The sequence below is a fragment of the Actinia tenebrosa genome, unplaced genomic scaffold (genome assembly GCF_029948245.1).
Source record: "Actinia tenebrosa isolate PJP-AT-01 unplaced genomic scaffold, QUT_ActTen_1.0 PGA_scaffold12__29_contigs__length_12842862, whole genome shotgun sequence".
NCBI lineage: Eukaryota > Metazoa > Cnidaria > Anthozoa > Actiniaria > Actiniidae > Actinia > Actinia tenebrosa.
This window is the reverse complement of record NW_028292572.1, coordinates 4,889,398-4,912,368: the sequence shown is the minus strand read 5'-3', so window position 1 is coordinate 4,912,368 and position 22,971 is coordinate 4,889,398. Positions and strand designations below refer to the sequence as shown.

The window sequence follows — 22,971 nt, the reverse complement described above, 5'->3', positions numbered from 1 at the left end:
TTAGTTTACTCATTCAGTAACGAAGCAAAAATATATACATATATATATATACTGTATATATATTTGAAGAAAAAACCCACAAACAAAAACCTATAGAGTAATTTTATTCTCATTATAATTTTGAAAACATTTTTTAAAAGGTTCTTTTAGCTTTATAATTCTTACTATTAATATCTAAGAATATATATTTTTTATTACTATCACCGTAGAAACCCAGAATATTTGATCTTTTTTTTTAAAAATGTCAAGACTTTTAGTGACTCCGAAGTAGCGAAGAGAAAAGGTGGGTCTTTGAATCATAGGGTAAGAGAAATTCAATGAAATTCTCCCTCGCAAAAGTTTTCTTCTTTTCGCATCGTTTCTTTTCTAAATTGCACTTCAATTTACTAATATTAATATAAAATATAAATATGATGATAATATTTAAGTATAAAAACGAAATATGCCTTATATATATTTGGAACATGCATTAATAATGGTAAGCTAATGATGATATCTACCAAAAGCCATGCAAGAATATAGCCGGTAATTTTGATTAGCAGTCATGACTGACCACTACAGCGACAACCAAAATACTGAATCTAAAGTTTTACATTTATCTGTCTATGACTTGCCAACCGTGACAAAACATCCCTTTAGATAGGATACAAGATGATGCTAATTTTCGTCTGGTAGTACAGTAATGATAAGACCGTCACCCGGCCATCTGTATTCTTTGGGTAGATCAAGCTGGAGAAAGAAAAAAGAAAAAAGAATTCAAAAAATAACTTTTATTTAAGTGTCGATGTATTTAGTTTACACAACTAATCGAGGACACTGAAATGAAACTGAAATGAAGAAATAATCAAAGAAACATAAAGTGGTTTAAAAGAATCCCAACTGACAAGGAGGCAAACCAGTTGGCTATTAACAAGCATGGTCGAGAAACTGAATTTGAACAAATCAGAAACCAGGACAAATACAGTCTCAGCTAGTGGCCACAGCGGGACTCGAACTCAGCACCACCGACACTGTGAACGCTCGACCATGCTGCCTCCTAAAAATTAACGTTGTTATTAAAGCCATCGTTATCACTTCGATAAGCATATACAGCTATTTCAAAAAAGATGAAAGGGGCGAACGGTGAGAGGTAATAAGCAATAGACGATAACTGAGTGGTAGGAAGGTAATCCAAGATGCAAGGATAGCTGGAATAACTTGTATTATCAATAACACAGATGTTGTTGTTGAGATATTTAGTAATCACATAGTCGACGAAACTATTTAAACGCCTGGATTATTCGTGTTTAAATGCATGCCCACTGTGCCTTTTGGTCATGCAATCGCCAATCACCAATAACCATTTGTCTCCTCGTTTTTTGAAATAGCTGCATAAAAGGCACGGCTGTTATGGCGCTGTCTTTTGCCAATGTGTAGCACATGCCTGGGGTCATGGGTTTTTTTCTTCGTTTTTCTTTTTCGATTTGAAAATTGAAAATAATTGATTACGATATCAAAATATTTCTCTTCTCCTGTCTACCCAAATGCTTGGCCCAGTCTTTAGCACCTAGTCTCGCATTTTTTATGTCATCTTAGACACTTACCTCATGAGGTCTGGTTAGTTCATCTAGGTCTCTATCAAGCCTATGAAGGAATTCTTCTGAGATCAAGATCTGCGTAATACAAGAATAAAATAGTCGATTAAAAATAAAAAGTTTGACACAGGATATCAGGTGTTTTGTCTAATGTTCCCTGTCTGCTTTAGACCCTGTTATACACCCCTTCCGAGAAACTTTGTCACCCGTGAAGCGTAAAGCGTATGAACTAGTGGCGCGGAGGTTCATGGGAAATGCGTTCAAATAAACCATGCATGATGCAGAAGCTTTCTTGGCACGGGAAACTTGCTTGACGCGGGAGTTTGTTTGACGCGGGATTTTTAAAAGAGCCATTATGGCCGACGCAGTACGCATTAACGTAATGCTTAAAGTGTATAAGCACGAGAACAAAAATCAATGTTCCATGTTCTCTTTGAAAGAAGTACCAATATTCAAAACTGTCCAAGAGTTTAAAAGCTATTTAGTGAAAAAACACGCTGAAGAAATAAGCCCAGCAAAGGACATCAGCAGTTTTGACCTTGGTTATTATGGCACGAGAGGAAGAAAACTGACCATTTGTACAGAGGAACACCTAAGAGAGGCATATTTAGCTGAAAGCCTAAACTATGTCACATTTTGGTTGAAGCCACATACGCATTTCGAAAAAACAAGTTTGCCAAAGAAACGAGAGACTGTGGACGAGGACGAAGTCATGTGTCTTGATTTCAAGGCGTCAAAAAACAAGAAGAAGAGTAAGTTACTGAGCACTAAAACGTGATACAATTCAAAATGGATAAATACCTTTATGCTAGCTATCTGTCTGTATTTTTTCTTTTGTAAAGCTTAAAATTGGACTGTGATAATTTTGTTAGTAAGGTTTTAAATTTTAGAATCGTTTGTGCATGGCGCACGTGAATATTTGAAGGGAATCCGATAAAAACGAATAAATTATAAAATGCCACTTCTTTTCTAACAAGTTCGTTATGATCTGACCTATGTTACGGGTTTTAATAAAATGTTCCATTGCTATGTTTACAGTATTCAGTATCAGTCGGTGTATTCTGAATTGAATGTTTGTCTTTAAATTTGTAGAAAATGATTCCGTCGAAGAAGACAAGGGCCTTTTCAATAACTATTTGTCGAGGCTACGTGAAACACATGGATCAGTTCTTAGCGATTTTAAACTGAAGTGTTGGGCTAGAATGTTGGTAAGTTAGACTGGATCGATAAATTGTAGAGCAGTTTTCATAATGTAAGATAAAAAGTTAGGTTTTCTTATCCACTACACAATAAAATGTGTGGTAGTTTGCAGCGATCTTTCAATCGCGCATGTAAAGGACTCTGGTAATTTTGGAAATTTGGGGGTTTCTTCCTTATTAAAACTGCAATAAAAGTCAAAAAGCGGAGATATAATCCTCTACACGGGATCAACAATGGTTTGGGTTATTACTGCTTTTCGAACCTAAGCAAAACATTGACGATTGTGATAATGGTTTTTATAGGTAAATGGGAGTCACCGCGAAGACACCGTACCTCCGAATGCTGCTTTTTTGCACTAGAGCCTACAGGTGCAGTTCCTTCTACATCTAATATGACTCCCATTGTGACCACGACTTCAACTAGTAGTTCTACCTCACTTCAGTCGGCTAGAACACAAGTGGATTCCGCCATGGAACCAAATGAAACAAAGGTGTGAAGTCCTCTTGAAATTGCGTTTAGAAGGAAAGTTATTTGACACGTAACATGGTTAAAAAATTAAGCAGTGGAATTCTGTTTGCTCTGTAGATTAAAGCTCGAGGGATGATTCTTCAACAGCTTGTGGAGTTGAAGAACCTTAAAGATGCCAATGTACTTAGCAATGATGAGTTTGAGGAACAGAAGAAGAAGATGTTAGAAGATCTTAAGAAACTTTAATTATTATTTGACAATAATGTAAAATGCTTTATGGTTGTTTTGTTTGTTGCTGAGTATCATTTACATGCTTATTTGTCATTTGCAAATAAGTGCACGGAGGGCTTTACAAGTAATCTGTAAATCTTAGATAGTTTCTAATGTCTGCATCAGAGATTTGCATGAAGGCTTCAAACACCATTTCCTCTGGATCATCACGACACACTTGCCACACAACATCACTTCCTCGAATCCAACTCTTTGCTTGAGAGAAAACGTTCTCACATGGATTGAAGTCAGGACTGTAAGATGGCAAGAATACCACAAGAGCGCCACTAGCATTTATAGCTTGAACTACACGACGACAGCGGTGAATTTTAGCAGTATCTGTAATGAATATAATGCAATTGTCTTCATTAATTTAGTGCGTTGTAATAAAATACTAACAAAATCTGATGTGAGGTGAGTGCTCACCCATTACGACCACAGAGCGAGGATTAATCCCATCAAACGGCTGTAGATTAGGAATAAGGTTTTCATTCACAAATTCAAGAAATTTCTCTTCATTGGTATTCCCGCGGCGGATACTGAAGTCTATTATTCCTTCCGTGCAGATGACAGGGATAGCAGTAATCCTGGGACCCCAATTGCCATACCATCTTTGCGTTTGAGCTCGATAGCCTCGAAAACTGTATCCAAAGCGTCTCGAAATTCGTTTATCATGTAATGCAGAAACATTTGTTATAATCTCTGTCAGTGTGACAAACCCAGTGCGGAGATCAGTTAAAAAGGTATAACAAAATGAGTTTCTGAAAAGAGAACTTACAAATCCACACTCGTCAAGGAACACAAACATCGCAGGATTGAATTGTGATACCACAGACCAATATTTTATTCGATCTTCTTCGCATCTTTGATAAGGAATTCTTTTGAGCTATAAACACCGAAAGTGAAATGTGTTGAATGAAAAATTGCAGCAATCTTCGAATACAACATTCATGATTACAGATTTCTCATCGGCTTACAAGAATGCATTTAACACTTAATATTACCATTTCGCGTGTGATGCCATTTCTTCTGAAATAGTCGTGTAAAGTAGAAACAGGAAGCCTGGCACCACATACTCCTTCAACGTGTCTACGGAGCTCAGATAAAGTTTTTTCTGGGTGTCCTAACAATTCTTGCATCAAAACGGCTTGTTCTTGTTGCGATAGCGAATACGAACCAGCAGGTCTTCCAGCTTCTTCCTGGTTTGTCAGCACAAACATCTCGGTCTCTCGTAATATCGTCGGGCGAAGCGTAACACGGACCTTGAAGACATGCCAAAGCGAACAGCAATGTCACCTTTACTGTGGTTTAAACCATATAGCAGTACCCTTCTCATCCGTAAATCGTCACTTAATGCTCGCGGCATGATTGCTTCGACCCATGTGTTGGTGTGCACGTGGTCAAATATAAACTATCCCATGACTCCCCGCGCCACTAGTTTATACGCTTTTCGCTTCACGGGTGACAAAGTTTCTCGGAAGGGGTATATTAGTGGTTACAAAGATATTCAGAGCCTGACTAACCTGTAGCCATGTCCCACATGCTGCATACTGATGTTCCCTGTCTGCTATAGACCCTGTTATATTAGTGGTTACAAAGGTAATGGCTGTGTCAGACGTTGAACTAGTAAACGTGAAGTGACGGCCATGGCGAAGCCGGCCCCTACAAAGAAAAAAAAATTAAAACGGGGGAATTGAGAAATGATACTTAACTGAAGATGAGGGACTAATGTGATGAAGGTACTAATAACGGCGATCATAATGATTACAAATGAAGATGATGCTGGTGGGGATGGTGATACTGGTGGATGCAATAATGATGAAGATGAAGATGAAGATGAAGATGAAGATGAAGATGACAACAGTGAAAACGATGGTGGTGGTGATGATGTTATGGCAAAGATGAAGATTATGGTGATGCTGATCATGGTGAAGGTTTTTTTGATGGTGTTAATGATGCTGATAGAAACGAACATGAATGTAGATGATGATGGTGATAATAATAATAATGATTCTGATCGACGGTAATATTTCATGATTACTCCAATGATCCCATACCTAATAGCGAGGGTTAACAACATAGCAGCTTCATAACCGAACCTTAGGTGAACACCACACAAAGTTCTTGTCCTCACAATCTCACTAACAGCACTTGCACAAGATGACTCTCTATCATAAGATGAATCTTTAAGTCGTCCATGAGAATCGACCTTAAATTTGGACCCCCCTCCTCCTCCAATGGCAGGAAGGACCTTGAACCGTGTTCCTAGGTCCTTCGTTCCTTGGGGGCTAATGTTTCTACCAAAATTTGGGTTTTCTGAGGAAGGTCTTGGAAAAGATCGATCAGGTGCGTATGCCTCCCACCAGCACTTGGCTGCTACTCCACTGAGACTTGAACCTTCTTTCTCTATGCCAAGAGAGACAGACTCCTATTTGAGCAACACAAACAATCAATATTATTTATTTCTTTATTAAAAAAGGAACCTACAGCTGTAAGAGAAGAATTTAATAAGAAATGTATTTGAAATCTTTAATAAGAAATGGGAAGAAACAGGAAAATAAGAGACAGTAGTATCGAACATTATGACGACCTTTTCTCGTTATGCTCAACAAAATTGTGAAAAGGAAAACTAGATGAAATGTTGCCAAGGTGCCTATCTATTTCTGGTCCTGTGTGGAATTTTTACGTCAAGATGAATGCCAAGTTTTCTATAGAAAATTACATGGATGATTGGGAATCGAGGCTAGTGCTGGCCTTTCATTGAAGGCTGGAAACGAGGTTCTTGGTCCGGGTCTTGTGGACTCGCACTACTGTATCTTTGCTAATAATTTCCCCCTGGAAATTTTGGGCCTCCCCTCCCCCACTATTCTAAATTCTTCCATAATTCCCAGGAGGCTAAAGATAATGGGACTCCATTGTATTCATCCATTGGATATGCTATTTCAACCAGAATTATTCTGTGCATAATTATTTGCATGATTGGATATATCTTGCTACCTGCAAATGAGGCTGGATTTCAAACACCGATTCCACTCTATCCATGTCTGTCACAAGCCATGGGCCACCAGCACTGAAAAATCCAGAAAGTTGAAAAATTTACTACATGAAACCTTATTTTATATAATAATTTATCAATTGAAATAAAGAAAGCATGCAGTTATTTTTGTTACTCACGGAGGTACTTTACGGAGGATATCCAGGATTGCCTTGCAGTGCCAGTGTTGTGCTGCTTGAAGCTCTTCTGCCATAATACCAATGACCTGAAAGCGGAAAATCAATGGAAATTGGGTCGGTCAGTCAGTGGGTCAGTCAGTCAGTCAGTCAGTCAGTCAGTCAGTCAGCGGGTCAGTCAGTGGGTCAGTCAGTGGGTCAGTCAATGAGTCAGTCGGTGAGTCAGTCGGTGAGTCAGTCAGTGGGTCAGTCAGTGGGTCAGTCAGTGAGTCAGTCAGTGAGTCAGTCGGTGAGTCAGTGAGTGGGTCAGTGAGTGGGTCAGTGAGTGGGTCAGTGAGTGAGTCAGTCAGTGGGTCAGTCAGTGGGTCAGTCAGTGGGTCAGTCAGTGAGTCAGTCAGTGGGTCAGTCAGTGGGTCAGTCAGTGAGTCAGTCAGTGGGTCAGTCAGTGAGTCAGTCAGTCAGTGGGTCAGTCAGTGGGTCAGTGGGTCATTTAGTGGGTCAGTCAGTCAGTGGGTCAGTCAGTCTCAGCACTCAGCTCAATTTCAGTTGCTATAGAGTAATCACCATGTACTCATAATCACACAAATGCACTCCAATTACCTGTATAAACTCTACTCTGCCCAGTTGAGTGTTGATAGGTTTGATTTGAGGGTCTTCACACAATAGCATGTGCTGGATCTGTGAAGTATTTGGTCCATGGGTGTATCTGCCCACTCTGGATGGAGTGTAGTCTAATGGTGCATGCCAAGATATATGATCCACGGGATAAAGCATATTCTCTGGAAAGCAATAGACAGTCAGTCTGGTCATCAATCTTCTTTCTCAAATGTAAGAACCTTAGGATTATAAAACATAACTATGCAATTCACAGCTACATGTAAATAGATCATTAAGCCAGATGCAATTTTTACGGCACTCTATGGGTGGGACAACTACATGTGTACATCAGGTAGCCTTGACCCAATTATTCCCTGACACCAGAAGGCTGCTATGTAGGTTACACATCATATGCATATCAGTTACCTACAAATAATTTACTGGTAATAGACTGTTTTAACTTGGGATCAATGTTTTCCCAATTTGTCTACAGGTCATTTTATTGAAATAATAATAATATTCTTTGTTCCATGAGTTGTATCCATATTCATGCATCTTCTCATACATAACCATTAAACAAAGAAATGATAATCAAGGGAATGACACATGGTCTGAAATGGTAGAACATTATGACCAGGCTAAAGAGGTCTATTGATCAATATATTCTTCAATGCCTCAAGATTGTATGCATGCATATAAAACTATATTTAGTTGTAGGGTAGTTTTTGAGCAAAACTAGTTCCAAACTGAGTTGGAAACATGTCCAATGTTAGGGAGTGAATTTGCAGTTGATGGTCTATATTTCTATACATTTTATTATTTTAAATTTATAGAAGTCTGAATCCTGATGGCTAGTCTCCTATGTAGCCACATGTTAGTTGTATTTGAGATCTTTGTACCTGTTTGGAAGACATATCGAGCCAGTTGCTGTAGTAATTCTGCAGGCCAAGCAGGAGGAGCTGTCTCTCCTGGCTGTTTTTTCAACCTGAATGTTAACTCAAACCCATAACCACTTGGCCCATCCATCCCTGTATACCTACATACCATAACACAGAATATATATATGAGAAATGACATCCTCCAGTCATACTAGAGGGATCAGAGACAAATCAAACTGAGACTTGTAATGTCAGTTTATGAAAGATACTCATTGTGAGAAAATGAGAATACACGTAGCCTAATAGCACATACACATGTATGTAACTCCTACTTTAGTTTTTTTTCAAAGTCCTGTGTACAGCACCTGTGGGACCCCAATCCCACTAAAATCTGAAATCTGGTTAAATGGGACAGGGCTTAAAATAACATTGTCTGATAAGCCTTCAGCAAAATAAGTGCAGTTTTATTCTGTGGTTAACCCTCAGAACCAAAAAGTAATATGGGTTGTGAAAGAAGAGAATAAAGCAAGAGTTACCTTTTGAAGAGAATAGGTGGTCACATTCACACATTAAGCCATTGACAGCATGCCAAATGGCACTAATTTTATGTTTTGAATACTGGACTGATCATTTATTCACTTTCAATCTGCTGAATACAGTTTGTTTCAGTATAATGGATGTAATATGGCACTTACTTATGGACCCTTCCATCTCCATGGAGATCCGACAGCCCAGAGGAGACATAATGCCAATGAGGTGGGATTCCTTCCATTGGGCTACCAGGATTACCAAACATACTGATAAAATCTAGTGGATCTGGCCCTCCAAGCCTAAAAGAATTTGGTTGATTAGCAAAATACTTAACATGTACTCTAGCTATATCAGCTCTTCTAGCTCACATGCATCCTATCTCATGAAAATAAAAAGACAAACACTATGGCTACCATATGTATGTTTACAGCCATCATGCATTCCCCATATGTAAGGGAGTCTTCTGTGAGGTTTGCTCCACACACTACCACTTAATTTTTTTTACTATTTACAACAAGCAACACTCAACTCACATGTTGATTTTTTATGAAGCGAGGAAAACCGGAGTACCAGAGAAAAATTGTTGGGATAATGGATAGAACAACACATCAAACAAACTCAGGTCATATAGGTGGTTCAATGTTAAACCCATAAACCCAGGATTGAACTAATGTCCTTGTGTTATACATTGAGTATTATTTATTCCTTTATTAATGATCCACCCCTGCTTCATCTAAATTATTTATCAATTATTCGCCTAAGGGAAAGTGAATATTGGGGAGTATTTACCAAGACACAAGTCTTCGAGCGTAAAAATTCCCCGATATTCAAAGAGCCTATGATAATAGTTTTAGTATTTTTAACACAAGTGAATTAAATAAATAACAAAGAGAGAAATAATTTTTGTCTTTCAAATCCTAATATCTCTGCATGAGGCACAAAGTGACAAACAAGCGTGTGCATGCGCATATGAATTATGGCCGATGAGCGTGCCACACTTCTTAGGTTTGTCCACGGTCCTCGAGACAAAGACCGAGCAAAAGCAAACTCGAAATTGGAGTATTAATGTATTTGCCCTTTGACCTATAATTTGAATAATGCCCACTGAGAGAGTCGATGGGTTTCACAGTCACTTCAAGGAAATTATGGAAAAATTAAAGTTCTATGTAGTAGCTATAGTTAAGTCACAAACCAGTAAGCCACAAGAAAAACTACTGTAAAACTGTATAAGGATACATACTATATTGCTAGATACTATTTGTAATCATGAAATGAAGGCTTTGCAGGCCGCATTGTTGGTGATGGTAAAAAGTTGATCAAAAAACCCCTTTAGAAATTAGTATTTTGAAGGCGAAATCCCAGAAACCAATGTACTTACCAACATTTGACGAGAGCCGTGACTTGTAAAGGATTCGGTTGGTCAGGATATAGTTTTCGTAATGTCGAGTAAATAGCTTCCAGACCAGGTGGGGTTGGAATAGTTGGGGCAGGCATTCCATAACAGCTTCCCGAGCCGTACTGACCGTCCATCTTTAGAGACAATTTACAAGTCTTTAACCGCTTAAAATCAACCAAAAACTTTAGAGAGGACTCCTTTACCCTCCGTTCTTTACAATCCACGCCTTAATGACAAAAAATCAGTTGTAAAAGTCTTGTTTTTTTCTTGAGATTTTTCTGTCCACGCGCTCCTTCATCAGAAGGCTTCGTCAGGAATTCTTTCTTCGTCTTCAAAAATCGATCCTTTGTTTTGAAGTTTCTCCGAGTCTCTTATGATTAGCTTCGTATATAAAAAATGTTTTAGTAATCGAAGTTAATAATTCGAATTGCAGGTATGATATTTTGATAACTTGAGCGAGAACAAATAAAAGACTAGTAAATATTTATGACTTACGAGTTGAAGTTTTTGTTGGGGGTCGCGTCGGTCGAGGGTCAACATTCTCGTTACCAGAGCCTGCGCTATTGCATTGCAGCCACAGCGAACCCGATAAAATCAAAATGAAAAAAAGATAACTCATTTATCGTACTATGTAGAATTATAGTTCTATTTGATCTTCTTCTTCTAAACACAGTTTTCTTAGCATCTAGCCCATTTGCTTCAATGATAACTTTTTTAAGATTATATTTTCGTCAGCCGTCGTCATCTGAATGGGCTCCCTGCCGCTTCATGTCGAATGCCATATCGCCCGTGAGGGCGCTGTTGTCATACATGGGCATACACTGAGGTATACGCCAGGGGCGGCGGAACCACGAAATGTTTTGGGTGGGCCGCCTTCCCCCTTCCCCCTCCAAACAAAATATTGGTTCTCAGTTATAGTTTTACGGCGCATGCATCTGCAATCAACTAAAACAGCGGTCATTATCACATAGCGTTAAAAAAACCTAACATCATCTTTTCGTGCAACGTTATTGTGCCAATTGGTGTGTCGATTCTTTTCGACATGATACACGGGAGCAACCTTTCGCGCAACATATACTTTAGTATTCAGTCCACGCGCTGCCAACTCACTCACAGCTATCTTTGTTCTTTTTTTCTTGCTTTTATATCATTTTTCATCAATTAGAAAAGTTTTATCTTGTCTGTTTCAGTAGGTTTAGCAAGGGCGGATCGAGGCAAAATATTAGGGGGGGGGGGGGGGGGCTAATTGAGTTTCTTCCGTCAACACAACGGAAAACAATATAATAAAGCATCGTTTTTTTTCTGCTGAAGGAGGGGCTTCAGCCCCCCTTTGCCCCCTGTATCCGCCCTTGTTTAGACAATTGTTGCAGTTGCTGTACTATTTTTAGTAAGACTCTGTGGCTAGAACCCAGTCTTTTCTGGGTTTGCGGTATGGAACGCCTGCAAATACTATATTCCTTATTTTTTTACACAGCCTGTATCACAGCTAAAATAATCCGAAATAGTTCGTATTTCTCTTAATAAATTTGCGAAACAGGAATGGCCTTATTTTCATACAGTATTTTTTAAATCAAAGTTGAATAATATCAAGGTAAAAAATTTCATATTTGTTCTTTTTTCCACGTTCGTACAAGAGACCTTGGTATCCTACATTTTGTTATGTTTTGCGTTGATTCAAACATTAATATAACTTTTCGATTACGAGAAAGGTCCTTTCAATGGACATGAAGTAGTGAACGCACCGCGATAGCTATGACCAGCGGGTTTGCTTGACAAATGATGTACTGCATCACCAATCTTCAAGATGGCGTCTTCAAGTTCAAGTAACTCAGCTCTCATTCAACAACTTGATCAGAAATCTCGAGACCTGACAGCAAAAATTGTTGCTCATTTGAAGTCCCAAGGAAATTTTGATGAATTGAGGAGGGATTGTTTAGAAGAACTTGATAAAATGGCGAGTTTTGTTATGAATTTGTTTTACATCTTGCATCAATAATTATTCTACGAATACTGACTACAGTAGGTGACATGAAAAAAGTCAATAGCTTTTGTTATCTAAGTATAGCATATATTCTAGGAATTCTATTGAATGATATTATTCTTTTTAGGAAGCATTTCGCCAGCTGAATCAGAGAGTTGAAAGCTATGTTGCAACGTTTCTGTCCAAGCAAGAATGGTCAGAATCGTTGTCCAAAAATCAAATTAGAGACAACTTGAGAAAACATGTTTGTGCGTAAGTGTCATAATTATATATTTATTTAATAGTAATTTATCTGCTTTAAATAAAATGGAGGTTTGCATGAAAGTTAGGACAGGAGGAAATAATTCCTGACTCTCAAAAGGCCTTTTCTGGGTTCGTATTATAAACAGCACGTATTGTGGTCTACCTAGATACATTCGGTAAAAACAACACCATATAAGATATGATTCAGAGATTAAAGAAAGTGTAAAACGATAAGCACTCTTTGAATTTTGACTAAAAACAAAATACAAGTTGACTTTTAAGAGAGTAAGTAATACAACTTGTAACCTCAGAACTATCATGTATGGTGTCATCTGGTAATAGAGACCTTTAGATCTGATGATGAGAACGAGTACGAGTACAAGTGTTTAACTTTTAAAGAGAGGCACTATCTTTTTGTAGTTGTGATAGTGTAGGTAGATTGAAACTTTAGATTGTAAAAAATCAGAAATCGACTATGATTTAGTGTTATCCACGAGTACAGGACCAATTTTAAAACTCATACTCCTATTCGATCTCATACTCGTCGTTGTATCTAAAGGTCACTAATTACATCTGTGGCGGATTTAGGGGGGGTTCATTGGGTGCAAATGAACCCCCCCCCCCCCCCCCCCCATCACCGGCTGGTACCTTGGATTTTTTATATTTTTTTAAATAAATAAATAAAGTATGGTAGGTCCGCTTTTTGAAAATTAGCACCTTTGCCCACAATAATCGGGCCTGGACTGGTGGATAGGTTATCCTTATCAGGAGCCCCCCTAGGCCAGTGATGTGCCTCATGGGAAAAATGATGATGCAAGAGAACTTTATTGTTGTGCCGAGATTTGCAAAAATGAACCCCCCCTCTTAAAGTCATGGATCCGCCACTGTACATTTTAGCTATGACCCAGGATATTTGATTTAAAATGTGCCGATTTCATTTCTCCAGGTCTGATGCCCTAAAGAGTGGTGCACAAAGGCTAGTCAGTCAAGTATTGGAAAAGAAGAGCAAATCATTTCAAACTAGACTAGAGGGTGTTGTACAGAACTATATATACATGGAAAAGGAAAAACCACAACATTCCAGATATCAAAGCAGACCAGAACATTCAAGAGCATTTGATAAAAGTGAAGCTGTTAAAACTTCAACTACTGGGAAAACCTCGGAAACTATTTCTGATATTGATGATATCATCAGTCAGATCTCTGGACCTAAAGAAAGTCCTCCAACAACCAAGATTGAAGGGAGTGCCCTTACGAAAAGTGAATCCAAGGAAGCAGTGCATCCAAGCACTTCTATGCATCACAGAAGTGACTCCAGTCTTTCTAAACAACAAGCTGCTGGAAGCCTCCCTAAGAGTGAATCTAGCAGGTTTGAAAGAAAAGGAGATAGTTCACCAATTGATGTTCCCAAAAGCACACCCTCTTCTAAAACGATTATGGGTGCTAAGAAATTTAACCCCAGTAAGCGTGTGACACCTAAGACGACTATTTCTCAAAGCACAGGCAATGCCTCTGAAAAAACTGCAGACTCAAGCATAAATGCCAGAACGAAAACCATTCATAGTAAGCCAAGCAGCTCACCTAAGAGCCACTCCCCTAAGGTTGAAAGCCCTAGAGATAGCACTGATATTGAAAAACCAGTAACAAGAATGCCAGAAAATGTGGCTTCTTTGAAAGCTGATATTCACAGAACATCCCCCTTAAGTAACGTGAGCAAGGGACTTCATGAGAAGAGTAAATGCAGTGAAGTAGTTGTTGGACTTCATGCAAGGCAAAAAGTGGAAGACAAGTATATTGATAGTAGCAAACCTGTGCAAGAGAGCATAAAGCCTGTTGAAGTGGAAGCACAAGTTGAAGAAAAGCCTTCTGTTGAGACCCACCTTAAAAAAGACCTCCAGGAAACGAAAACCAAAGATCCACCTTTACTAGAACCCCAGGTCAAGCTAAGTAGAACGGGTGTGGCATCATCTGGTGATGATGATGTAAAAGACATGGCAAATAAACATAGTTTGCCAGAAGATTTAGAATCAGACATTGAATCAGACGTCTCTGATGTAAGTTCTGTCCACACAAGTGATTTGTCATCTTTTGATGGAGAAATTAGCTCTGATTCTTATCACAGTGATGATGATGATGACGCCAGAAAAGGGACTAAAAGAGGAACAAGTCAGTCAAAAGGAGAATCAAAAAGGAAATGGGATCATTCACCTGGTAGTGGAAAAGGTGAATCAACTAGAGAAAGAAAAAATATGAACAGAAGCAAATCAAAAGGCACCAAAGTGCAATCTCAAATGCAGAAAAGTGGTACTTCAACCGCAGACACAACAACAAAGCGCAAGAGAGGGAGGCCAAGGAAAGACCGCAGTGAAACAGAAAACAGACAGAGAAGGGATTTAAAGCAGGACAGACCAAAGCAGCAGCAGGAGGAACAGGCAGATAAGGAGTCCAGTGACGGCATGCCTACTAGGGATAGATCAAAACGTCCAATCAAAAAAAGACGATGTTACTCACCTAGTAGTGAGGGCAGTAGGGAAGTTTGTCTTCCCTCCAAAAGATCAAGAGTTAGCTCAAAAGATTGAAGATTTTCAGTAAAACCTCACTAATGTAAAACCCAAGATGAATATTATTTGATATATGCTGATGTAAATTTATAATATAATGTGTACAATATCAGTAGACAGGTGTGGTTTTGTAGTAACTAATATTAACTTTATTCATGTTAATAAATTTGTCTTAGTAGTAAAGCAAAGGTCTTAAGATGCATTTAGATTTTGGTACCCTAGTACATGAAATTTGAACAAAATTGTGCGACATGAAAAATCAGGGTCAAATTACTATTCATACAGTCTGAGTTGAGCTGACTCCAGGCCCAAAGTTGGAAGGCATTTTTTCATTTCAGTACATTTTAATTGGTTCTCTTAATTTTATCTAATATTGGTTACAGTAGTTCCACTGTTATTAGTTGGATGTGGCCGGCCATTTGTCTTTAGACCTACAGTATGTACCACAGCAGGAAGAAGTAAAACAAATCTATAAGAAAAATTTAAAGTCCCAATATCCTGGGATAATCAAGATTTCAGTCCTGTCAAGTTGGAAAGTTTTGTGATAACAGGAGAATAAGAGGCTTTAAACAAGGCATTTCATGTATTTTTGAGTAAACATTTTAATTTAAATTTTAATATATTTTAAGGCTCTGCACATAATTTGAGATATATTTAGCAATTATTCGCCAAAGGCGAAGTGAATATTGGGGAATATTTACGGAAACGCGAGCCTTCGAGCCGCGAGGTAAATATTCTCCATATTCACTGAGCCTATGAATAATGGTTTTAGCATATACCAACTTGTGTACAGAGTAACTTCTTTTTATATACAATAATTCAATAAAAACAAACAAACAGAAACTTGCAGTTTGCGTGACAAATTCATGCAAAACTTTAAGGCCATACTTCGTTGCCTTTTGATAGGAATGGCATATACTTTCATTTTTTCAATTTCCTCATTGGAAATTGTAGCAAAACGATTGCCGGCAGATGCCATTTTGTTGCCAACTCAATATTCCGAGATTCAGAGGAATATCGTACAATTTTCACCCCCAATTAACCAATGAGTGTGCGTGTTCTTAGGAAGTACACAAGTTGGTATATGCTAAATGCCTATATACAGCTATTTCAAAAACGTTTTTATACTGCATACTAAATAGTGCATTCCAAGACCAAAGTGCATTGTGGGTCAGTGATATTGTCTAAAGTAAGAAGAAGAAGAATTATTTATTCTATTTTTAGTGTATTCCATCTGACACAATATACTAACTACATGTAGAGTTAATTGCTGTATATTTACTTTTGATTTCAAATTAACAAGACCCACAATGCCCTTTGGTCTTGGAATGCACTATTCACCATGCAGTATTCAGTATTCAACCTTTTTTGAAATAGCTGTATTCAGTAGACAAAACACATGAAGCTGCATGAACGCAGTAATAATTATAATACTTCTTAAATTTTCATTGATCCATTACTGATAACAAGGCTTGCAATTTTACAAATAGTAAAATCTTCTTTCAACTAAATCTAAAGCCCCTCATTTCAGGAAATGCCATTTTGCCTCCTTTTAAGGGTAAATCATTCTCACACAAACACACTGTAGAAGATCCAGTCCAAATTCAAATATTCAGGGACGATGAAACAGGCTTTAAAGGGGGGGGGCTGTAGTCCATTCCCCTGTACACCCAAAAATTTGACAAAAATAGAATATGTAATTCTAAAAAAAGTGGAGGGGCTAAAGCTCCCCGAGCCCCCGTGTCCGTGAAAATAAGGGGTTTAGGTGTTAATTCCTGGAAGAGCCAGTGCACTCTGCTCAAAGACAGGGCATTTTAAATGGATGAGGATTGAACGTGCATAATGAATAACAAAAGGGGTACTGCACATGTATGTTATAAATTATTGTACACCATGAAATGAAATGTCAAGATTTTTTTAGCCATCTGCCATACTGGGGAACAAGAGCTATGCTGAAGGCCTTGTCAGTTCAGTAACTCAGAGAAGAGGGTGTGGCTTGAGAACAGTATGAGACAGTATTTGGAAGCCAGGCTAAACAAAACAAAACAAACCTTGACAAAAACTGCATGAGGATTGTATGTTACAAATATGATAACACTGTTATTGCAAGGGTCCTGTTATCTTGCCATCTTGTTATATTGGGATTTATAACAAGAAATGTAGAAGACAGGACATGTTTTTAAAGAAAAAAATATTATTTCAATAACTATCAATAATGTCATCTAATATGTACATAGGAACTGAAGTCAGTGCTATTGTATTGAGCAAAAAGAACTCTTGTTCTGTACAGGAGCAGCCCTTGATGGCACCTCGTGGTTGTTGTACTGTATGACTTCAGCTTTAAGCACTTTCTGATAGTAATGAGTTAAGGAAAACTATAATTTCTTGGCAACAGGAACTACAAAGTGACATGAAAGAAAAAAGAAAACATTGAGACTGACCCATTGTCAAGAAAGGCTAAATTACAGTATGGAAACATTGAGATTTACTGTAGTGTGTTTTAACAACAACAAAAAATACATGAAAAAAACTCTTGCAGCAAGGAGGACAACTGGAGAAAAACCCTTGATTTCAAAGGAGATCAAGACCCAACAAAGTTAGACTACATGTGCACAGTTGGTGCTAAGTCCGAGACTGAAACCTGATACCCCAGAGGTGACAGGTATTGGAACTGTTAATACTGCACCCCTTGATTCCCATAAAATGGTTAACCAATTAAAGTATCTTACAAAAAAATTGATATAAAAGGATACAGATTGTTGCTCCATTTCATTTTTGGTTAGCCTGATACCAAGAACCTCTGCTACAATCTTTTGAAAACACAAATTTACCTAGTAGGATAAAAGGAGAAAATACATCAAGGAAACCCACTTCAAAATTCCTAAGGAACTTCAACCACTAACATAACTACCCTAAAATGGTAAAGCTAGTACAAGAAATACAAGCTATATTTTGCTCTGCAGCTTGCAACAATGCAATTATGTCATGTAACACATATGTTGAATTATTTCGTAACAAACCCTTAAAATACACATATAAAATTTACAACAGAAAAAATAAACAGAAAAAATGTAAGTTGATCATTTGGCTGTTAAGGAGGTTATTCACATTTTATCAGCCTTTTAATTACCTGATCTGAAGTTTTTGCTGATAAAAAATGACTGAAAAGAAACACCAGAAAAATTACCTGTTAAGGCCTTATAATAAACTTGTATGTACATTGTACTTTTTTGATTGAATTTTATTAAATAAAATATCAAGCAAAACTACAGTAATGAGCATTCAACCAAAAGAAAAAGTAGGGGATATATTAACCTTTGTTTGATATTCAAAATAATACATGGAAGGTACAAAAGGAAAATCATAAAAAGGTTAGGACCCATATATCCGTGCCAGTAACATAACACAAAACAATAGCTTCAAGTCAGTGGTGTTTCTCATATATTCACTGTATTTTATCCATAACCTCTACTTGGAGCTATTTTTTTGTGGTTATTATAATCAAATTTGGATATGTAACAAGCTAACATACCTTGAAAGTCCATGTTCTTGGGCAAACCTACTGTGTCTATCTGGTTTGACTACGCGCATGTGCTCCAAGTCCACTAAAAATTCATGAATAAACAAATTCTTATCATCTTTTCTACTCCCATGTTGTTACCATTATTGTATAAACAAGAACACTTGCCAGGTTTCAACTGTCTGATAAGAGTCTGAATCTCATTTATCTTAAATTTATAAAAAGTGGTCAAACTATGACCAACCTTTGCAGTCAACAAGAAAGATTTTCCATTGCAAACTTTTGATTCAGGCAGATGGATATTTCTGCACAAGACAGTGAATAGTCAGCAATATCAATTGAAACACAGCAATTTATTTTATTTGTCTTATTTAGTGAAGATACAATACTTACTCTTATTGGCTATCAAAGCCATGTGAGGCATTTTTGAGCCATTTTTTTCACAAACAGACTTCGCAGTCTCATACCAGTCTTCTAAGTTATCAAAACTACTCTGATTGGTGATATCATAAACAAGCAGAACAGCCTGAAAATTAATATTTATAAATAAACAGCGATAATTGGATTTTAGGTAATAATTATCCATGTATGCATATACTTATTTGGATGGTGGCTTATCCCAGAAGAGGCCAAAGAAATAATATGGCTAGCTATATGTATGGGTGTCATTAACAAATAGAGCAAGCTATTGAGAAACCTTGTTCACACTTTGCATATTTTAGTCTGATAAGCAAATGGACCATTCTCAAAATTGTCTTGAATGCAAGGCTAACATGGAAATACAAAAGAAATGCCACAAATTTCATCAAAAAATGTGATTTCTTCTGTATTTTCATGTTAGCCTTACATCCATGATACCTTTGAGTAAAGTCCACTATCTCTATGCTATTATTTAGAGGTTTCACTAATGTGACCCTTATTAATGGTTTGAGAAGGTGCTTGTTTCAAGTTCACACGGTCAAGGTCAATTTGATTCTCTTTACATGGTTAATGTCAACTTGACTATCAAGTTGAAATGGTCAAAGTGCAATGTCCTGTTCTTTTGGCCTACTACAATCATTAGGGGAAAGTTGGTCTTCTTTTTGCCAAATTGGAATGACAAATAAAATAAATATCTTATATAAAGGCAACCAATTTTTGGTTGTTCCTTTGTGACATGGTTTTTTGTTTCCTTGAATATTGCTCATGCTTTCCTTCCATCTTTTTTCCTCTTTATTCATTCTCTTTCTCACTATTTTTCATTATCATTTTCTCTAAAGGCACTAGTTCCCTAAAAGTACACACATTTTAGCCACAATGTTCGTCTGTGTTATTAGTATTATTATAGCCCTTGGGGTTGAAGGTTATTAACGAAAGATCTAGCATCATAGTTAATTATGTTAACTATTAATTGTGCTACCATCAATAACTCTAAGTATATAGATTCCATATAACACAAGCTGTATTAAACAAATATGTACAAACTTACATTAGCGCCATAGATATATTTATCTATCATTTGTCCACCAAGCGTTTGTCCCCCGATATCCCAAACTTGTATCGTTACATTTACATTCCCTAATCAAAGAATACAAATGTTATTTTAGACGAAATATTCAATAATCATAACGCATATAAGTTGTTAGTTTTGACATATGATAAGAGTAATCTTCACCAACCTGGCATAACAATTCGTTTGAGGAAAAAATCAAGTCCCAAAGTTTGTTTGTAGGTTTTTTCGAAGTTTTCTTGAGTGTACCGAATACATATCGACGTCTGCAAGCGATAAAACGTAGAAAGAAAATAAGAGATTTCTACTTTCTTGTCGCAGATTTTGGAAGGAAAGAAAAAATTATCAAGGACACTTGAATGAAGTTTGCTTTCTAAAAAAGCGGCAAACCACTCACTTTCCCCGATGCACCATCGCCGATAAGAACAAACTTCAACTGATGATCTGGTGAAGATTCGTCCTCAGAGTCAGACATTTCGTTTTTGATTAATCTAGTAGAGATCAAGAAACGAGAAGCCTTGACATTTTGCGATTTTGTAGAACATAATTTTTCTCTAATGGCAGAGAAAACACAGCGAGTGTTGATCGTGACGTCACGGCAACTGGCTAACAATGGATTGCGGGCTCAGGTATGTGCCCGCGTCTCTATTGGCTTGCGGTTTTGGGCTCAATTACATACATTGTTTTCATTGGAAATTTTTTTATTGGGTTACCTGTGTATCCTTTGTCATTCTATGCTGAGAAAAAACACGTAAATCTATTAAGCAGAGGAGAGTTGCTTGCGGTTTCTTTACAAAACTATGGAATACTTTAAATCAATACCCATTTGTTTTGGTTAAGAAATTAAGCCATGCATGTAGCCATGATTATTATCAATGGGTGGGGATGTTGTGGCTACGGGGAGTGAGCGTTGCATGACGACACTAACAGCAGCTGCGTAGGAGACTAAATGTTGCCCTGTGTTTGTGCATATATCACAATGTTTGTCTATTCTTGATTATGATGGTCTATGCTTGACTATGCTTGACTATGCTTGACTATGCTTGACTATGCTTGACTGTGATTGACCATGATTAACCATGACTGACTCCTAATTATTTGTGACAAACCACATGTCATACAGCTCTTGAAATTCTAGGTTTTCCAGAGTCTCTGGGATTTCGTTGAGCATACAACAAATGAAAGCAAATGAAATGAAATAAAATCTATTATTTATGTTTTCAGTATACTTGGCTGAATACAATTATACATAGGCATATTATCCACAGGCTGACCAGGCTCAATATATGAGTGAATGGGATGCCTGTGGTGGTAAATCGATTGAGGTACCATGGTAACTGAGGCTGGTGAGCCTTAAGCCTGGTTTTCACTAGCGAGGCAAGCACAAGTACAAGCATAAGAGGACTTATTTCAGTGAAAACAAGTCATGAAATAAGTACAAGTGCAACTAGTGCTATGCCCCTTCTGTGCTGTTGTGATTGGTCAGATTGGTCACATGACATGTATTAATAATCCATCACGTCTCCACCACATCTCTGCCACTGTTGCTCTTGTATTGTTTTGTTTTCAGGTGCAGCATAAGCGCAAGCGCAATAAAAAAAATTGATCCTTGAGCTTGTGCTCATGCTTGCGTTAGTCAGTTTTCACAATGAAATAATTCTTCTTATGCTTGTGCTTGTGCTTGCATTGCTAGTGAAAACCATGCTTTAGTCTTGAGCTTTTGGACCAACACAAAAAATGTCTGCTGAGGAAACTAGGTGAGCCTAAAAGTAAAGTTTCAATTTTATCCCTGAAATTTTGCTCCAATTTTCAGTTTATGATTTTTTGGTTTCATTTTTGATGATATTACAAGCATCTTGAGGTGTCATAGTAGATCTGACATCTTTTTCCTTTTTGGTCCTATTTTCAGTTTATGATTTTTTGGTTTGGTTTTCGATAATATTACAAGCATCTTGAGGTGTCATAGATCTGACATCTCTTTCTTCATAGCCAAGGGAGGTGAGAGATTTTCTCATTTTTGCTGTAATCTGAAAACAAAAATATCCCATCATTTTTTCCATATTATTTGATACATATATAAGAAATTAGAAATTGTTTACCATGAATGGGACACTCGCAGTTTCCCTTGGCTTGCCATTCCAGATAGCATCAAATCGCTTTTGAGTATTGTATCTTAGTTAAATAAAAAGCACAAAAGTCATGATAAGAGTGGTACAATAAAGTTGTTGTTGTTGTTGTTGTTTACCAAATTAACAATAGCAGCAGCAAAAACAACATCTTGACAATAAAAAAATATTATGAAAGTATGACAATTATAAAAAAATTTTTGTGTGGTAAATAGCGATATTATATTTTCCTTGTCTTAATAACATTTAATATGCAATGGAAATTTAAAATCTACAAGCTCTCTAAACTCGCAATAAACCTTCTTTGGAAATGTACAGGGGCCACAAAACAATGGTGAATGTCAGTGAATGGTAGAGTGCAAACGATTAATCCGTGAAACACTAATTACTAAGTAGTACAAAATAGTGCTAATTAAACAATAGAAAACAATGGAATTTGCATGAAATTGTGCTAAATTAGTATTACTAAAGTTTTACGGTTATATTGTTTGCACTCTATGAACGCATCAGCTACAGAAAAAAAAGAAAAAAGAAAAAAAAAAAAGCTGTAGTATAACCATTTTTTTTCGTGGCTACTCAAAAGAATTCAAAATTATTGATTTTTTTTCACTTAGCCCAGAAAATGTCAAATTAACACAAAGGGGCTTGATTTTATATTTAAAAAATATATTTAGCATACTGTATTGAAGTAAAGTGACCAGAATACATAGGTCGGAAAAGCAAAGAAAAACTATTTTTATAGTGTCAAGATAATAATACTTACACCCACAGGTTGCTATAATAGCTCCATAAGGTATACATCCTTCTTGTTCTTTCTTTTATCTTAGCAATCCATTGATATCTCATATTTTAGGTCTACAACATTCTTCAAATCTGACCACGACACTTCAAATCATGCTCTCTCCAAATATCGACAGGCGTTCCTAGCTCTAGAAAATAATGTTATGCTCACCAAAAAGTCTCTTT

General features: G+C 37.2%; 5 protein-coding genes across 7 annotated transcripts; 2 read left to right on the top strand and 3 right to left on the bottom strand.

Moving 5' to 3' along the window:
- Positions 1-89: 89 nt before the first annotated feature.
- Positions 90-10,595, bottom strand: LOC116307397 (suppressor of fused homolog). 2 transcript variants are annotated; one of them, XM_089028416.1, is made up of 11 exons: positions 10,581-10,595; positions 10,068-10,466; positions 8,854-8,988; positions 8,180-8,316; positions 7,284-7,462; positions 6,687-6,772; positions 6,510-6,582; positions 5,570-5,940; positions 5,036-5,174; positions 1,584-1,652; positions 90-729 (listed from the first exon to the last, which is right to left on the bottom strand). In XM_089028416.1, exons 2-11 carry the CDS (start codon positions 10,217-10,219, stop codon positions 658-660), a joined length of 1,413 nt encoding a protein of 470 aa, XP_088884542.1. In that variant the 5' UTR covers positions 10,220-10,466; positions 10,581-10,595; the 3' UTR covers positions 90-657. The 2 variants fall into 2 exon arrangements, with proteins under 2 accessions (XP_088884542.1, XP_031573506.2); XM_031717646.2 differs by lacking the exon at positions 10,581-10,595 and having other exon boundaries at positions 10,068-10,570.
- Positions 2,728-3,930, top strand: LOC116307106 (uncharacterized). 2 transcript variants are annotated; one of them, XM_089028418.1, is made up of 3 exons: positions 2,728-2,782; positions 3,077-3,264; positions 3,360-3,930. In XM_089028418.1, exons 2-3 carry the CDS (start codon positions 3,166-3,168, stop codon positions 3,486-3,488), a joined length of 228 nt encoding a protein of 75 aa, XP_088884544.1. In that variant the 5' UTR covers positions 2,728-2,782; positions 3,077-3,165; the 3' UTR covers positions 3,489-3,930. The 2 variants fall into 2 exon arrangements, with proteins under 2 accessions (XP_088884544.1, XP_031573114.1); XM_031717254.2 differs by lacking the exon at positions 2,728-2,782 and having other exon boundaries at positions 2,982-3,264.
- Positions 10,596-11,883: 1,288 nt separating the features above from the next.
- LOC116307390 (uncharacterized) lies at positions 11,884-15,097 on the top strand. The gene is made up of 3 exons (XM_031717640.2): positions 11,884-12,039; positions 12,194-12,318; positions 13,256-15,097. The coding sequence occupies exons 1-3, from the start codon at positions 11,890-11,892 to the stop codon at positions 14,886-14,888; spliced, it is 1,908 nt and encodes a 635-aa protein (XP_031573500.2). The 5' UTR covers positions 11,884-11,889; the 3' UTR covers positions 14,889-15,097.
- A 1,807-nt stretch (positions 15,098-16,904) lies between these two features.
- On the bottom strand, positions 16,905-20,476 carry LOC116307379 (ras-related protein Rab-28). Its single transcript, XM_031717613.2, has 8 exons — positions 20,277-20,476; positions 20,049-20,145; positions 19,859-19,947; positions 18,784-18,916; positions 18,403-18,475; positions 18,001-18,031; positions 17,624-17,701; positions 16,905-17,221 (listed from the first exon to the last, which is right to left on the bottom strand). The coding sequence occupies exons 1-8, from the start codon at positions 20,352-20,354 to the stop codon at positions 17,123-17,125; spliced, it is 678 nt and encodes a 225-aa protein (XP_031573473.1). The 5' UTR covers positions 20,355-20,476; the 3' UTR covers positions 16,905-17,122.
- Positions 20,477-21,068: 592 nt separating this feature from the next.
- LOC116307380 (uncharacterized) lies at positions 21,069-22,914 on the bottom strand. The gene is made up of 3 exons (XM_031717614.2): positions 22,769-22,914; positions 21,979-22,051; positions 21,069-21,906 (listed from the first exon to the last, which is right to left on the bottom strand). The coding sequence occupies exons 1-3, from the start codon at positions 22,849-22,851 to the stop codon at positions 21,790-21,792; spliced, it is 273 nt and encodes a 90-aa protein (XP_031573474.2). The 5' UTR covers positions 22,852-22,914; the 3' UTR covers positions 21,069-21,789.
- Positions 22,915-22,971: the final 57 nt, after the last annotated feature.

Excerpts from the sequence above, each read along its gene's own strand:
- LOC116307106 (XM_031717254.2), top strand. The coding sequence starts at position 3,064 with ATGGTTTTTATAGGTAAATGGGAGTCACCGCGAAGACACCGTACCTCC. Across the intron at positions 3,265-3,359 it reads TGGAACCAAATGAAACAAAG|ATTAAAGCTCGAGGGATGAT; the intron begins GTGTGAAGTCCT and ends TTTGCTCTGTAG.
- LOC116307397 (XM_089028416.1), bottom strand. The coding sequence starts at position 10,219 with ATGGACGGTCAGTACGGCTCGGGAAGCTGTTATGGAATGCCTGCCCCA. Across the intron at positions 6,773-7,283 it reads GCAGAGTAGAGTTTATACAG|GTCATTGGTATTATGGCAGA; the intron begins GTAATTGGAGTG and ends TTCCGCTTTCAG. Across the intron at positions 1,653-5,035 it reads CATGTGGGACATGGCTACAG|ATCTTGATCTCAGAAGAATT; the intron begins GTTAGTCAGGCT and ends TGTATTACGCAG.
- LOC116307390 (XM_031717640.2), top strand. The coding sequence starts at position 11,890 with ATGGCGTCTTCAAGTTCAAGTAACTCAGCTCTCATTCAACAACTTGAT. Across the intron at positions 12,040-12,193 it reads TAGAAGAACTTGATAAAATG|GAAGCATTTCGCCAGCTGAA; the intron begins GCGAGTTTTGTT and ends TATTCTTTTTAG. Across the intron at positions 12,319-13,255 it reads TTGAGAAAACATGTTTGTGC|GTCTGATGCCCTAAAGAGTG; the intron begins GTAAGTGTCATA and ends TCATTTCTCCAG.
- LOC116307379 (XM_031717613.2), bottom strand. The coding sequence starts at position 20,354 with ATGTCTGACTCTGAGGACGAATCTTCACCAGATCATCAGTTGAAGTTT. Across the intron at positions 18,917-19,858 it reads AATATATCTATGGCGCTAAT|GCTGTTCTGCTTGTTTATGA; the intron begins GTAAGTTTGTAC and ends ATTAATTTTCAG. Across the intron at positions 17,702-18,000 it reads CAGCAAAAACTTCAGATCAG|GTAAATTTGTGTTTTCAAAA; the intron begins GTAATTAAAAGG and ends TTATCCTACTAG.
- LOC116307380 (XM_031717614.2), bottom strand. The coding sequence starts at position 22,851 with ATGAGATATCAATGGATTGCTAAGATAAAAGAAAGAACAAGAAGGATG. Across the intron at positions 22,052-22,768 it reads TATTATAGCAACCTGTGGGT|ATACAATACTCAAAAGCGAT; the intron begins GTAAGTATTATT and ends TATTTAACTAAG. Across the intron at positions 21,907-21,978 it reads CTGCGAGTGTCCCATTCATG|ATTACAGCAAAAATGAGAAA; the intron begins GTAAACAATTTC and ends TTTTGTTTTCAG.